Source organism: Choristoneura fumiferana, chromosome 17 (assembly GCF_025370935.1).
Source record: "Choristoneura fumiferana chromosome 17, NRCan_CFum_1, whole genome shotgun sequence".
NCBI classification, from domain to species: domain Eukaryota; kingdom Metazoa; phylum Arthropoda; class Insecta; order Lepidoptera; family Tortricidae; genus Choristoneura; species Choristoneura fumiferana.
In genome coordinates this window covers 832217-849094 of record NC_133488.1, presented here as the reverse complement: position 1 = coordinate 849094, position 16878 = coordinate 832217, and the positions used below count along the sequence as shown (strand labels likewise).

General features: G+C 38.6%; 1 protein-coding gene across 1 annotated transcript in view; it reads right to left on the bottom strand.

The window, feature by feature from the left end:
- Window positions 1-16878, bottom strand: part of LOC141437123 (uncharacterized) — a 156338-nt gene that overhangs the window by 23827 nt on the left and 115633 nt on the right. Inside the window, exons 16-17 of the mRNA XM_074100343.1 lie at window positions 7093-7247; window positions 4288-4394 (exon numbers count right to left, since the gene is read on the bottom strand). Of these exons, the coding sequence (XP_073956444.1) occupies window positions 4288-4394; window positions 7093-7247 (262 nt within the window). The remainder of the gene's footprint in view (window positions 1-4287; window positions 4395-7092; window positions 7248-16878) is intronic.

Genomic DNA, 16878 nt, shown 5'->3' with positions numbered 1-16878 from the left:
ACACAACAATAGTATTAAGTACAAATAGACAACACGTAGGAAAGTATGTGTCATTGCGGTTGTGAATCGGACACTGGCTCAGCATAATGCTGAAGCGTTAATAATAAACACCCCAGCGCTGATTTTCAGCCAGCACCGTTGGTGACCCTCGGACCGCTACAAAGATATACTACACAGTTTTATTACACACACACACACACACACACACACAGTTTTAAATTGGAGAACAGGTTGACTTACCGTCATTGAGTACATACAACTAGCTAACCTAATAGAGGTGCAAGTTGTGGAAAGCTTTCAAAAAAGTTGAAAAAGTTCTTGGAAAAGTCCATGCCTTAAAATGGATCAACAGTTTTTGCCTATAAATTGTCAATAAAAATGTATATTTTCTACTTTATTTCATTTTATAGGCACCTGGTTCAATTCATATTTTAGTCAAAGTAAATATTTATGAGAAACCAGTGTTTTAACTGAATCGACAATTAAATCAGAGCAGAAAGATGGTGTCAAAGATTTTATTGGAAATCTGAAGTATTTGGATCTGATCCAAAGATTTTGTATGATTTGGTAACTTCTTACAAAACTTCGTTGTCAACATAGTCCAGAGCTATTGCCAGACGACAAAAACAAAACGCCAACTTAAATTTATCAATACTTGAATTGAGTTTAACAGTTAAACTTACTAAGTTACTTATTCCACGCTTTTCATCTCCATTGTCGGTGGTCTAAGTGTTAAAACTTTTTTAACAGAATTAAAAATGTAAGCTCTCTCGCCAATAAAAATTGGCAAAGCGCAAGTCGGATTCACGAGCTCCGTACAAATTTACAAATTTAAAAGTCGGCAAAATATAAGTTGGAATTGTAGGTTTCCTTACTTTATACTACGTGAAACTTTACTACGTTAGTGTCTTTTACGTTTTGACTTCATTTGACCTACTGAATGTTCCCCGAAAGTTGGATGGTGTTTGGTCACACTAACGATACCATATGTTCAAATATTATGATAAGATTCTAAAACCGCGTACGGCATGCCGCACGGACTTGAGGGATCGAACTCTAATAAATAACCTTAACAACAAAAATTTGGAAAACCCCCGACTTTGTCACTTCAAAGTTCAATATCTCAAAAACGGCTGAACCGATTTTGATGAAACATGTCTAAAAACCATCGCTAAAACCCTTATTTCAAATAAAAGAACCGCATTCAAATAGGTCCACCCGTTTGAGCGCTACGGTGCCACAGATAGACACACAGGCATACAGACATACATAGCGGTCAAACTTATAACACCCCTCTTTTTGTGTCGGGGGTATAAAAAACGGAATTAAATGCCGATCGCAGCCGCTTACCCAGCTTTCAAAGAACCCATCTCTATTGATCCCCACGTACCTCCTGTATATCTATCTAATTACTTTAATCCGGTCATTATGTGCAAAGAAAAGGCGTGCGATAAATGTCGCACGCACTCGGCGAGCTCATTTAGGCTGGGGGTCGATTCAGGAGCGCGTGATAACCAGCAGGTGGCCTAATCTGGGGTAATGGGAAAAATTACCGTTGGCACGGCCTTTGAGGGGTGGATTATGAGCACCTACTGGTATGTAGGTAAGAGTTGATATTGTCGAGTGTATAGATTTAAGTGCGGGTTATTTTTAACCCCCGACCCAAGAAGAGTGTTATAAGTGTTATAAGTTTGACCACTATGTGTGTCTGTCTGTCTGTGGCACCGTAGCTCTTAAACGGGTGGACCGATTTGTATGCGGTTTTTTAATTCAAAATCAGGGTTTCTAGTGATGGTTTTTAGATATGTTTTACCAAAATCGGTTGAGTCATTTTTGAGATATTGAACTTTGAAGTGACAAAGTCGGGGGTTGTCCAACTTTTTGTGGTTAGGTTATTATTTTGTCAATTAGCCAGTGACGCCCGGATAGTTCAGTGGTTAGAAGAACCTGACTGCAGAACTTGAGGTCCCGGGTTCGATCTCCGGTCTAGGCAGATATTTGTATGAAAAAAAAAATATTACGAGTCTCGGGAGTTAAACATACAACGTGTTAATTATTAAACTGAAAACCTTAGTCACCTAAATTGTCTTCTTTGCTAAGTCACCGTATTGTTTTGCTAAGTAAGTTACCAATTTTACTTGATTACAATTCTCTGCTCGCCATTCAGTGCTAGCTCTTGTAAATACACCTGGTAAGGGGAGCCTGTTAAAAGTATAATTTTATAGGGTAGAAATCCCCTAAAACAGGGATGGGGAAATAGCGGCCCGCGGGCCAAGTGCGGTCCGCGACCAGATTTAATCCGGCCCGCGATCAAAACCCGTCATCTAAGTTAAATTTAGATATATTTCATATATCTGTGAGCAAGTATTTTCTTCAATGAATCTTCGCAAAAAAAAATAAGGAACAGGATGTCTGACCATCATCTCGAGTGTGTTTTACGAGTTACTTCAAGTAACTTGGAGCCTAATTAGGTAAGCCTAAGCTTTAATTAGTGAACAGTCAAAATTTTATCTTTCACACCGACCCAGCACATCAAAACAATAAATAAATAAATATCACGGGACAATTCACACCAATTGACCTAGTCCCAAAGTAAGCTTAGCAAAGCTTGTGTTATGGGTACTAAGCAACGGATAAATATAATTATATTGATATAGATACATACTTAAATACATCTTAGATACATACTTAAACACCCAAGACCCGAGAACATACATTCGTATTTTTCATACAAATATCTGCCCCGACACGGGAATCGAACTTGGGACCTCAAGCTTCGTAGTCAGGTTCTCTAACCACTAGGCCATTTGGTCGTGACATGACTTATTATTGTTGTTACTCGATTAGAATGGAATTTATTCAATAAATGCTCCCAGGCTCGCGGAAATTTTGAAAATATTGTATACTAGAGTTTTCTCGCGGCTTCGCACGCATAAACCATTCGATCTGGTAGTTACAATTGAAATTCCGGGATTTTACAAAATTCCCGTGGGAAATCCCATAATTTATATCGTAATCTTCATTGAGGTGTTGTGTCAACAACAACTATCCCGTGGGAATATTGGAATAAAAGTAGTCTATGTGCTATTTCAGACATCCAGCTATCTACATACATACCAAATTGCATGACTCTAAGCCCAGCGTAATCTGGTGCCCGGCAATGAATGGGTAAAGAGCTTTACAGACAGCAATGCAGGATAATGAATAAATTTCTTTTTCCCTGAATGGCAACACTGGCATAGATAATAGATCGCTCGTTTTTGGCTCGAAATTCGAATTTGTGATTTTATTTTGCTTAATATACAAAATGTACACACCCAATATCATATTTTCTCAAGTTTTTCGCGATTCCCAAGGTCAAAGAATTGAATTGCTTTAAAATTCCAGAGAAATAATGCGTTGTTTGGGAGAAACGTGTATAATGGTGTTGTAGAGTGCCCCATCCTGCTCTGTTTTTTTTTCCCGTTCTGGCGGTTCACTTTTATTATTGTATATGGCCAATCTCTAAATCTATTTCCCCATCCCTGCGCTAAAAGTTAGCAGTTGTGACAGTTTGGAGGCAATTTCTTCATGGCTCATCTCCTAATTTTGGCTCCATAAGTACCACCTAAAACTAAGACTAAAACTAGCACTAAAACTATGTTACTTGGTGACACGGCAGGATACCAAAAAGGAAAAAGAAAGGAAAAAAAAAGAAAAAAAAGGAAAAAGGAGTAAGGAATGTGAATCCAATCCATACTAATAATAATAATAGTCTCTAATAATAGTCTCTCAAGCAGTAGAACGTGGTTTTAAACCCCGGCTCGCATATCTCTGAGTTTTTCGAATTTCACGTCTGAGCTTTACAGCGAAGAAAAACATTGCGAGAAAACCTGTATAAACCTGCGAAGCAATTCAATCAATGGTGAGTGTGAAGTTCCCAATGCGCTCTGGGCCCGCAAGGGAACTACGTCCCAAGCCCTCTCATGGGGAGAGGAGGCATGTGCCCAGTAGTGGGACGTATAGAGGGATGATATACTAATAACTACCAACCATATCAAGATGCAGGCTCAGCAGGGCTACTACGAAACTCGAAATTCGAAGTTCGCGTCGTGCGGTCCCTCTGACACTTATACTATCTAACACGAGAGCGAGAGGGACGGTACGATACGAACTTCGATTTTCGAACTTCGGAGTAGGCCCTCAGTCTAGTTTGGAGTCTGATAGATGTACCGCATGGATTGTAACAAGGTGCACCTTGCTAAATAAACTTTTTTTTATACTTTGTATTTCAGTGCTGCTACTTACCACATGGTGGCGTCATACTCGGGGTCGTCGCCAGCGGTCGCGAACTTCAGCGGCCTGCCCACCACCTCCACCCACACGTCGACCACTACTGGCTCCACTCCTTCCACCTGAACAAACAATCGTTCAGCGCCATTGACACCCTAAAGTTGTCAATCGTTTGCATGTCATAAAACAATAAGGCCAATAGACGTGTCTGTCAACTTGAAAGTTCGACTTTAGCGACATATTCATTTGATAGGAACTTGTTTAGAAATTGATAGACCACTAATTTGGCTGATGGTACCTTACGACTCTAGACTGGTTGTTTGGAACAAAACGCGTGGCGCATCAATCATCAATATTACTTTGACACAATCCCTGTCACCGCAAGCCGCCGTGGTGGCCTAGTGGTTTGACCTATCGCCTCTCAAACAGACCTCTGAGTTTTTCGAAATTCATGTGCGGAATTACATTTGAAAGTTACCACGAGCTTTGCGGTGAAGGAAACATCGTGAGGAAACCTACACAAGCCTGCGAAGCAATTTAATCGTGCGTGTGAAATTCCCAATCCGCACTGGGCCCGCGTGGGAACTATGGCCCAAGCCCTCTTGTTCTGAGAGGAGGCCTGTGAGGCCTGTGCCCAGCACGTATATAGGCTGGGATGGATGGATGGATGGAACCCCTCTCACGGACGTCAACAAAGTTCAATAAAATTTAGTGAAACTGTCACGCGACAAGCAAAAGTCACCAACTACCACTTAAAGTCAAGAGGGATAATCAAACTTATGTATAGCGTCGTAAGGTTAATATTCCACCAATCTTCTTTTGCAGTTAGTGACCCTTGCCTGCCATCCGACGAGGTTCACAAAGCCGCGCTGTGAACCAATTTTGTGCGCCGTTTTGATGTAATAAACATGCAGTTGGGTGACACTCTTTACCGGCTCGGATAATACTGACATGGAAATACCGACCCTGTTTTTCACGTACACGCCCATAGAAACTAACGTATGCTTCTATGGGCGTGTACATGAAAAACAGGGTCGGTATTTCCATCCCGGTATTATCCGGGCCGGGAAAGAATGTCACCCCATGCAGTTTATACATAGATGTCGGTGTTCAGCGCTCAGCACTCAGCTTTGCAAACGCTATTGGGACCGTTCAAATAACAGTGACTGTAAATTCTACAGATAACCAAAAGTATTAAGTACTATACTTCGGCTACTGAAATAATCTAACCAACAAAAGCTTAATGGTTACTTGACCTGAAATGTATATTTCAGAACTAAATTATTGTTATTATTATTTTAAAATTTCAATAGAATAAAAATAGAAGCATTCTACACTTCCACTGAACGTAGATATAGTTTAGATATAGTTAGTGTTTAGTATTGTAACTAAGGGACCCCATACATCCCTGTATTTTTATTATTATTATTTTTTGTATTTTTTTTCTTTAATTGTATAATATAGTTTTCAAGTATTTTATTTGTAATTATATTATTATGAAAAAATGACTTTCTGCAAAGTTTCTTGCGGCGCATTCTTCTTGGCAATGATGGTCTTTCCGAAAGCGCTGGTAGTTTAAAAAAATGACGTGTAAAAGTGCCCATTGCGGCCTATTTACTGAATAAATCATTTGAATATTGAATATTGAATTTTAAAAAGTTGGAAAACCCCCGACTTTGGCACTTCAAAGTTCAATATTTCAAAAACGGTTGTTTTTTCCCTACAAAAGCAATCTTTAGCAGCGCCAGACTGAATACTTTGTTTGCGCATTGCTGTAAGGCACTTATCTCACCGCCAGCGAGGAAACGATTGGCTATCGACTATTTTCTCGCTCAAGAAACGAACAAAAGATATAAGATCCCGTGTGAGTAAAAGAGACACATATATTAATAGTTGATCGCTGGCTGTTCACACTGTCGGCGAGAACTCGCTCTTACATCTGTTGTCGCAGCGACAAGAGCTATAAAACTCGCTGAGCTATAGATACTCGCTCAGCGATATCAGCTTGGCGGCCGCCCCGCACGAGCGAGTCGAGTGGAGCGAGTAATCGCCCGTCGCACGCGAACACTCGCTTACAGCCGAGCGACAAAACTACACTCGCTTCTCGCTGCTCGCCCACTCGTTTCTAGTTACTCGCTCTACTTGCTTCTCGCTCATCGTCGGCGGTGGGACAAGTGCCTAAACGGCATCGTTTCGAAGCTGCCCCAGGTACGTCGCAGCTAAAGTGTATAACGCACTGCCTTTCGAAATGAAAGCGTTGACAGACAAAAAATTCTTAGCATCATTGAAGAATTATTTGATAGCAATGTGTCCCTATAATTTAAACGAATTCTATAATGATACCATATCAATGTAATGAAATTTAATCTAATCTATTATATGAATGTATAATATGTTAAAATGACATGTAATGTAATGTAATGATACTGTATTTAAATAATATTTGATAGATATATTATATTCACAAATTGTATAACTTTGCTACACCCAATGGGTAAAATTAAAATTGTATTAAGACATTTACTACAACATACAATGGTGAATAAATAAATAATAATAATAATAATAACGGCTAAAACCAATTTTGATGAAACATGTCTAAGAACCATCGCTAGAAAATCTGCTTTCAAATTAAAAACCGCATTCAAATCAGTCCACCTGTTTAACAGCTACGGTGCCACATAAAGACAGAGAGACACACATAGCGGTCAAACTTATAACACCCCTCTTTTTGCGTCGGGGGTTAAAAATACATTCCTCGGAACACATCCTCGCACTTTGGTGGAAACTCAGCTCAATGGGTGCTATGGGTCACCTCACCATTATCAGCAGCTGGTCGCGGTAGCACCCCCAGCAGTCGGCGTAGACGGCGACGTCGATGGCGGCCCGCGCGCCCGCGGCGCACGCGCCGGCCGCCGGCGCGCACTGGAGCGCCACGCCGGGCGCGCGCACGTCGCCCGCCCAGCGGTCAGTGCCTGCCACAAATGAAACGGATACAAAATTCAGATCTATTGTCAAGAAGACATTAATATCTAAGGCGTTTTATAAAATTAATGATTATATCATGGACAGGGATATTTGGAAATTATTCCGATCCGCATTGACGATTATCCGAGTTTTACTAGTAACAAAAATAAAACTTATTATTAACTGCAGCTCAAGCGAAAAATATGCTTTTAAACTTCCAACTCTGCGCGCATAAATAACCCTCACTACTCGAGTTATAACAAACCAACTGGGAGCGCGCGTAAGGATTTCCGCATTAAATAATGCTAATGTAGTTATATCACCTGAGAATATCATAAAACTTTCGAATTCTCAATTCCCGAGGATCCCATAAACTATCCGTGGAAACTCGCAAACAACATGCAGTAATTACTGGCCCGTCAAAAACATAAATGTGAAAATGGAAGCCAAGTTCGATATTAAGAATATGCGTGGTTATAAAATTGACGACCGGATAGCATTGGTTAGAGAAATTGATTATGAAGCTTGAGAACCAAATTGGTCGTTGTTGAGGATTGATTCTCGGTTGGGGCAGATATTTGTGTGAAAAATACAAATGTTTGTTCTCAACTCTTGGGTTTAATATATATTTATTTATGTAAGTATGAATCGATCTATTTAAGTATGTTAATCCGTTGCGTAGGTTTTCTTACTTCGGGACTTGGTCAATTAGTGTCAATTACCCCGTGATACAAGTAGGTACAATAGATCTAAATAGATACCAAGTTCTGTAGATAATTTTAACAAGTCCAATTACTTACGATAAATGGAAGTTAACTTGAATAAATAGTTTTCGCATACCTACAATTTTTTTTTGGTAATCATTTTGTTATAAGCAAGTACTTCTTTGTAATGTACTGTACGGTCAAAACTGTTATTGTTACTGTTCTAATTTTTTTTTGTAAAAAATCTTGAGCTTCAATTTACCTATCTAAAGTTAATTTTGTTTATTTTTTCAGAATTATCTTCGGAATTTGTTACCCATTTATTAGTCACCAATTATTTTTTTCAGCAAAGTCGAAAACTTGGCTTTCATTTTCACATTTATGTTTTTGATGAATACCATTTAGGAAGCACACTAATCATTTCTGTTATTAGAAAAACTGTTTTTATTTATTTCCCTAAAAGAATTACCGGGATTAAGTCGTTACTTTGGATTATGTCTCTTGCTTCGAAATAATTGTTGATAAGTCGTATTTACGACTTTAATTTTGCTTAGGCAAAAATGTACAAGTAGTTAAGTATTACGAGATATTTTTAGGTTACTGTAGTGAAAATGGTCAAAACGGAACTGTTTTTCACATAAAACTGACCCATGATTGATCCCCATCTCACCTCATGTAAAGTGCAACTGAGGCCAATGGTGTATCTCACTGGTTCAGTAACAGCCTATTCACTCTAGCCTTGAAGAGCCTTAGGTTGTATTTATCCGGAAAAACTGATGAGATCAAATTCTACTCCCTAGAAGTTCACATAGTGAAAGATAAAGCGAACCGCTCGTGCGGACTAATGGAATACTAACAGCATAAGAGTAAACACGCTGCCCCCTCCTGGCTGCCTGCCCCGCAAACAATGTTTTAATTGACATTGGACACAGCGGACCCGGCTTTAAAAAGTGTACACGTGCCTTTTTCGCTAAGTCCTCATTTTGAGTCATCCCCATTTCGCTAAGCCCACTTTGAGATGTTACATATTTGAATATCGAAAATTAAAATACCTACGGTTAAAATGTCGATGTTCAAAATATCGAAAATTATGTTATCGATTGTATCACAATATCGAAAGTCGTTATACCTATGGTCAAAATGTCTAAGATTGAAATGTCGATTGATTAAAATATCGAATGAGTAAAAATATCGATAGCCAATATATCTAAGTTGCAAATGTCAACATATTTGAATGTCGAAAATTAAAATATCGTACATACAAATCTGCTTTATTTATTCGTCCTTTCTCTTAATAGCATTTATTTTACATAATCTAGTCATTTTTTGTCTAGTCGTTGTTGTGGTCATAGTTCTAACCTAACCGAACCAAATATTTTTGGTAATTCATGTTCAATAGGTTAGGTTAGGAATAGGAGCTCCGTCGACCCCGTCACGTGATAGTTCATACATAGGATATTCGATACTCTGTACTTCGATATTTTGGACTTCGATATTTATATCTTTCGATGTCACTTTTGTAGATAAATATATTTTCAATATATTGGACGTAGATTATCTAACCATTCGACAATATAAACTTTCGTTATTTTAGTTTTCGATATTTTGATACAGTCGATATTTTAATTTTCGATATTTTGAACATCGACATTTTACCCGTAGATATTTTAACTTTCGATATTCAAATATGTAACCATTTTGAGAATTCCACTTTTTGAGAAATCCCCATAGTGCTCCGAAAGACACGGTTTATCTTAGAAATTCATATTATAATAATGTTGTAATTTGCCATGGGTGTATAATAAGAACGCGGAAAGAACGAAAATGAAAATTAGGTTACCTCACCACCAAGTAAATTGGCGATTAATATTTTTCCATACGCCCCATATATATATAGTGCGAAGTATCGTTGGATAAGCCATTTTTACCCTCGACTGTAGGTGAGCAAATAATTTGTTTGCATAGGTAAGTGGACAGCTGAAGGAACATTTAGGCTACTTTTTATCCCGATATTGCTACGAGAATCTTGTAATTTTAACTGCCAGGGTTAGAGACCTGAAATTTGGCGAGTGTATTTAATATACATACAACGTTAATAAAACTCACGAAGTAATTTTTGGGGATGTACTTAAATCCCGGAATTTCAATTCAACTGCGGTTTAAAGTAGATAGCCTCAATATTAGGCAGGGTGAGAGCAAGCACCAACAGCATTCTAAAGGCAATAGCGGGTAGATATGATTGTCCAATTCAATATTTCTGGATTGGGCAGATCAAGGGCGTTGCCCAATTTATTATTTAAAAAAGTACATGTTTTCGCTGTTAGTCAGTAAGTGTTACTAATTTAGATATAAGTCAACGGCTACTTACATATTATGAATATGTACGGTCTGAAATAAAGAAATTTTATTTATTTATTTATAAAGCCGAAGAAAATTCATGCAAGTTGAATTACATTGCGGCGCTCGATTGACCACTACAAAATCGTCGGATTTACGGTCTGGCCCGATTTTTCTTGCAAGTCTAAACTCGGCTTAATAATGTTTCACACGTGCGGAGCGGATAATAGCACGTACTGAATATTGAAAATTGACGGTCAAAATATCAAACCTAACCTAACCTAACCTACTTTCGATATTTTGACCGTCGACTTTTCAACTTCAGATATTTTTATTCATTTTAAGCTGGGTCCACATTTGTATCATTTTGCCCATCACGATCACGCGTATCGTATCGAGCTCGCGTAACCTAAGTATGGACGCTCACTTTGGGTACACCGTATCACTAGCAACGTCGCGTGAAAAAATGCGTCCATAATAACCGTAGCGTAGCAGCGTATCGTATTATAACGCCGTATCATTAAGTGTGGACGCTCACATCGTATCATAACACCGTGTCCGTATCCCCTTTCATGATCGGGAAAAAGCCGCCTCGAGAGCGATCACGGCGTATCGCGTATCAAATCATAACTTCGTATCGTGATACAGTATCAAAACACGACCATACTTACCGATCTTGATACGCGTACTTATCCGATCGCGAGCGTGCGGGGTATATAATATACGCGTATCAACATCGATCCCAAGCGGCCAGATACGGCGCGCCGCATGATCGCGCTGTTTTTGCGTCCACACTAGCGATCTTGATACGCGTCGGTGCAACGCGACGGAGATACGATACGACAAAATGATACAAATGTGGACCCAGCTTTAGATATTCAGATACGTCCCCGCGGATAAGCATTAGTATGAAAGTAGGTACCATAGCAATCACATGTGTTCTTTCACGACATCGCATCTCTACATGCGATATTTTCTGTTGAATATTGCATAACATACGAGTGGATAGTGTAGGACGCTCGGTATTGAATCGGCCAATTCCCAATAGCTGGTGTAACGAAATCGGAAATGCATATCAATTACATACAGTAATATTAAAAATTCATACACGTTGCATACATAAATGGGAGTGATATTTTAAAATAATGAAATTTTTGTATCTACTATTTTGATGCGGTAGAGAAAGTAATAAAGTGCAATGTGGATGAAACAACGAGAAAATTTAAACAGTAAGTAAATATTGTAGTTAGTGATTTAGTCAAATCATCATACAGGTATGAGTCACAACCTTTACTTACTTGAAATGAGAGAAATACTTAATGCATTGTTCGACAAGGGTAGTTGTCGCAGCCCTTTACCTGAGTTACATTAATTAGTGACATTACAATAGTCACATCAAAGTAAAAGAGATCGCGACAGCGTCAGCCAGCTTAGATCCTAAGGATCCCGTCAACTTCGGCGCTGCTCTCTTGCCTCAAGCCCGCTACATTCAAATCACCAATAACTACCATAAGCGCATATAACGCCCCATCTACGCGCTTCTAATCCCGCAGCAAATTCATTTCACGTTCCCAAACAACCTGGTGCCCGCTGTGTGACATTCAACCTGCGACGCATCCAACAACGTTACAATACAATGCGCATTTTGTCAATTGAACGCTATGCCATGAAGGCAATGACCACGCAATGGACTGACAATTCGTTTGCGGCGCTTCGGTCGCATCTGACCATAGTACAAGCTAACTCTGACACATAGTGCCATCAACCATAAACAATTACGTGACCTCGACGTATGACGTAGAGTTCAAAATCCCAAAGCAAGCTTCGTTGATTTAAGACCCAGATCCCCTTGGTAAAGTGCGTGTCACCAAAAATACAGGACGTTGTGAACTTTGCGCGTTCGCTATATGGTAGGAAATGCTTTGTTTGTTTGTCCGGTTTATTATTTAGCTTAATGGTGATTGTTATGGCCCGTTTGTTATTATGTGTGTCCCGGAGAGAAATGCGTTTTTATTTATTTAGCGGACAATATTGTCCTGCTCTGATTAGAAAAGACGTGGAAAGTCGAAACAACTGAATCATTTACCAGAGTGGAACCTTTGTGCTACTTAAATAATCCATCCCAGCCTATATACGTCCCACTGCTGGGCCCAGGCCTCCTCTCAGAACAAGAGGGCTTGGGCCATAGTTAGTAGCAGGGCCATAGTGCAGGATTCCTCACGATGTTTTCCTTCACCGCAAAGCTCGTGGTTAATTTCAAATGTAATTCCGCACATGAATTTCGAAAAACTCAGAGGTGCGAGCTGGGGTTTGAACCCACGATCCTCTGCTTGAGAGGCGATAGGTCAAACCACTAGGCCACCACGGCTTTTCAATGACTCTACTTCAATAATGTCATGTCGATATCCCATACTTTAGTCAAGAAAATCATAGTGAAATTGATTATTAATGGTTCAACCTTGGTACCATCAGCCAAATAAGTGGTCTATCAATTTTTAAACAAGTTCCTATCAAATGAATATGTCGCTAAAGTCGAACTTTCAAGTTGACAGACACGTCTATTGGCATTATTGTTTTATGACATGCAAACGATTATCAACCTTAGGGTGGTAGACCACATATTGGCTGATAGTACACGACCCAGTTCGTTCGACTGTACGGTTTACGTATAGACGGTAACCTTCAAATTAATGTACAGCGAGTTGCGAAAATCCTGTACGATAATTTACTCGGGTAGGCATAACTATGAACGTTATAAAAAAATTAAAAAAAAAAGTAAAAAAGCAATCTCCGTCGATCCTTATGAAAAACGAGCCTATGAAACTATACCAGAAAAATTCCGTGACAACGTTCTTTTTTTCCATGTTGTCAGGAATAAATGTTTTCTTTATCTTTCGTTATAAATTAGATAAAAATACACAGGTAAGGGACTAAATTGGGGTATTTAAAAAAAAATACCCTATCTTTTTTTTGAAATTTTGGAAAAAATATGGTTTTTCCAACTCAGAATCAAGAGCACAATCGATTCCGATAGTTTTAAAAAATGTCCCCAAGAAAAATGACAGTTTTGCGACGTTTTTTTCATACACTCAGTATGACATGACAAAACTGCACGACTCATAAAATTTTGTATGAAAAGATGGGGACATTTTTTAAACGATTAGAATCGATTGTGCTCTTGATTCTGAGTAAGGAAAACCATATTTTTTCCAAAATTAAAAAAAAGAAAGGGTAGGTACACTTTTTTTTAAAACGCCCTAATCCACTATTAATTCGTTGCCTAAAACAGCTAACTGAGTTCAGTCCTACTCCTTTGACAAGTTTCTTTTAGATCAATTTCTTAGTCGAGCGTCCGCTAAGTGAGTTAGGCCTCAATAGAGCGACCTAGCCTTTCCTGAAAGGATACTAACGGGGTTTTTAAAATAAGCGTAGATTATTAAGCCTTTTGTCTTTGAATTTAGAAAGTTTAACCGATAATAATGTATTCTTATTAGTGTTTGTATGTTTTTTTTGAAAATTGTGGTAACTATGGGTGGCTTCTCTCAAAAGTATTCAATCAATCCGTCTTATTAATTTTTATAAAAGAAAGGAAAGAAAGGTCCAGTTGTCTAAAACTGTGTGAAGTAACTTGAACAGTCGGGACCTATTACTGAGTAATTTTGAGCTGGTCAGGATTTTGAATGATTCCCGACTGTTCAAGTTAACCCTTTTCCAGGCGCATATAGCGACCACATAAATGTACACAAATATTAGACCTTGCTAAAATGTTTTTTTTATCGACTGGATGGAAAACAAGTGAGTCTCCCGATGGTAAGAAATCACCACCGCCCATTACCAGGGGTATTGCAATGCGTTGCCAACCTAGAGGCCTAAGATGGGATACCTCAAGTGCCAGTAATTTCACCGGCTGTCTTACTCTCCACGCCGAAACACAACAGTGCAAGCACTGCTACTTCACGACAGGATTAGCGAGCAAGATGGTGGTAGAAATCCGGGCGGACCTTGCACAAGCCTTGGGCAAACCTTGACCTGCAAATATGGTACAAAATTAGTTGAAGTCGATAAAAATGATTCGTTATTAATTTAATCTGCCATAGGTAAACAATTATAAAACTATGATTCATTTTGAGATAGCGTATCTATTCGCGGGGCCTGGAAAACGGTTAAGTTACTTAACAGAGTTCTGGTTTAAGGGACTTGTTTTTTAGCTTTTATTTAAAGTTGTTTTAAGGTAGGCTTTACACGGGTCAAAATATTATAGCCACAGCATTGCAATCGTCCCGAAGAAGTCGTCTGCAAAAATTCGTAATTTAGCGAAATTGATAACACCTACTGAGTGAACGGCCTCTTCACAAATACAAGGTTATGTTTATAAAGTTCAAGTAAATAGTACAGTCGAGTTCATAAACTTGTGTGCGTGTGTGTGTGTGAGAGAGAGAGAGAGAGAGAAGAGAGAGAGAGAGAGAGAGAGAGAGAGAGAGAGAAACATTTATTTACACATATTCGATACACATAAAAATACATTAGATGGAAAAAATTAAAAATAACATCGAATAGTATAAAGTGGACCCCACTCAGCATAATGTTACGGCAAGCCGCAACGCTGTTTTTCAGTAATGAGTAAGAGTGTTATCACAAATATCTGAACATGCTTCTACGCCGTTAGCAATAGAGTCGTGTTCAGGTATATTTGATAAAATGTTTGCTCACAAGTTTATAGGCTCGACTGTACAATAAAGATTCCACAACTTCAAGCGTCGTTGAGACGCGCAACTATACCTCTACAGCCTCGCAGCCACTTTGTTATAGTAGAATTGAACAAGTGCTAGAGATGCGCTGGGACTGCCGCCGACTAGAAACAGACTAAAATATGTTTTGTTAAAAAATATTTTTAATATAAGCTTTGATGTTTCTGTACTTTGTTATTTGTCTGTCAATACTTTCTCTCAAAAACCCATGGAAGTATCAAGGTAAATTAATTTAAAATACTCAAGCTTGCTTCACTTGGGAGCAATACACAAATCAACCTGCCAAATCAATGCAAATAGAGATACAATCATTAAAAAGGTAATTCCATAGAAAACTATTGTTTCGAAAAAAAAAAGACCAGCACTGGGAATCGAACCCAAGTCCTCAGCATTCCGTGCTGCGTGCTATAACCTACACCACTGCTAGACAGGAATCTAGACACGAATTTTTCCTATGCATACATATCTCAGGTTGCTTATTTCTACTTTGCTACTTAACTTACTTACTTGCTTTTGCTTTTTCGATATGATTTCACGGGATACCCGTAAAAGTAACAAATTTGGAGTTAAAATAAAAAATACAAAAAGACTCTTGTTACCGAAAAACATACTGAAGGTATTTCTGGTTGCCATAGAAACTTGAGATTTGGTATTAAATAATGTCGGTACAAAACATCGACAAATCGACCAATCAACAGTTTTGGTCGGTATCCCGGACATCTCTAGCAACCTATAGCAACGCGGTAAAGGTTTTGCGGAGCATCCAAGCTTTAGAAAACGATTCACCGTCTTTCCAATGACAGCTTACTATTGTCGCCTTCGCAATTCCCTCTGGGACTGGCAGATACTTATACTGCAATGTGTACCTACTTCAGGATTAACTAAATGGCCAGGCTTTAAACGGGGTTTAGTTAAGCTGGTTTAACGCTTCGCGCTGTTTGCTATAACATAAGATGGTATACAAGCCGTGGTAACCAGTGGTTTGGTTTATGACCTGTTGAACACAGGGTGGGCTTCAACGATTTACTCGTACTGTCATTCGGTGCAAATGGAAAATCGTCCACTCGAATTGACCATTTTGAATGTTGACCAAAATGAATATCAACCAAAGGGAATTTTTTCAAGATGTCATTGTGCTGAAAAATATTTACAACCAAATTTATTTTTGTTTTAAATTAATTAAACCCAAATGGAATATTGTCCATTATAAATTACGAACAAAAATAAATTAAGCAATAAGTGAATGTTGTCTAAATCAAGTAAACTTTAAAACGTAATAAAAAAAACGAATTATTTTTAAAAGTCGCTCAATCTATGTTTTAATTATTTGCCCGTGTTACAGTTACAGGCCACATCCGGTATAATATGACTGCAAATGTCAACCGGCCAAATACGGGCTTAAGGTGGCCAAAACCGGTACTTCTGCTGCTGACTGTACAACAAAACGCACGCTCTCACAAAAAATCACATTTATAATGATAGTAGGTTTTATACTAAAGAAGCAAAGAACGTCAAACTACTTGCGAACCCCTCTATTCAAACTTCGTACATTTTATGCCAAACCCCCCCTCCCCCCCATTTTATCATAATAAGTATCAAATAAAGATAAAATCAACATGATATAATCTCATTTGTTCCGGCGATTGTTTTGAAATATCCATCCAAACTTTTCTTATTACATCATCACAATAGGTAGGGTCAAAGAAACTGGATCGCGCACCAGAATGGAACTCTGTGTTACTAATGACATGTTCACGTCCCATACATTTGCCAAACGTATTGTAGTAAAATTGATTGTGAAAAAGTTCCATCCTGATATTTAGTTCAGTTTCCTAAACTGTGCGTAACGT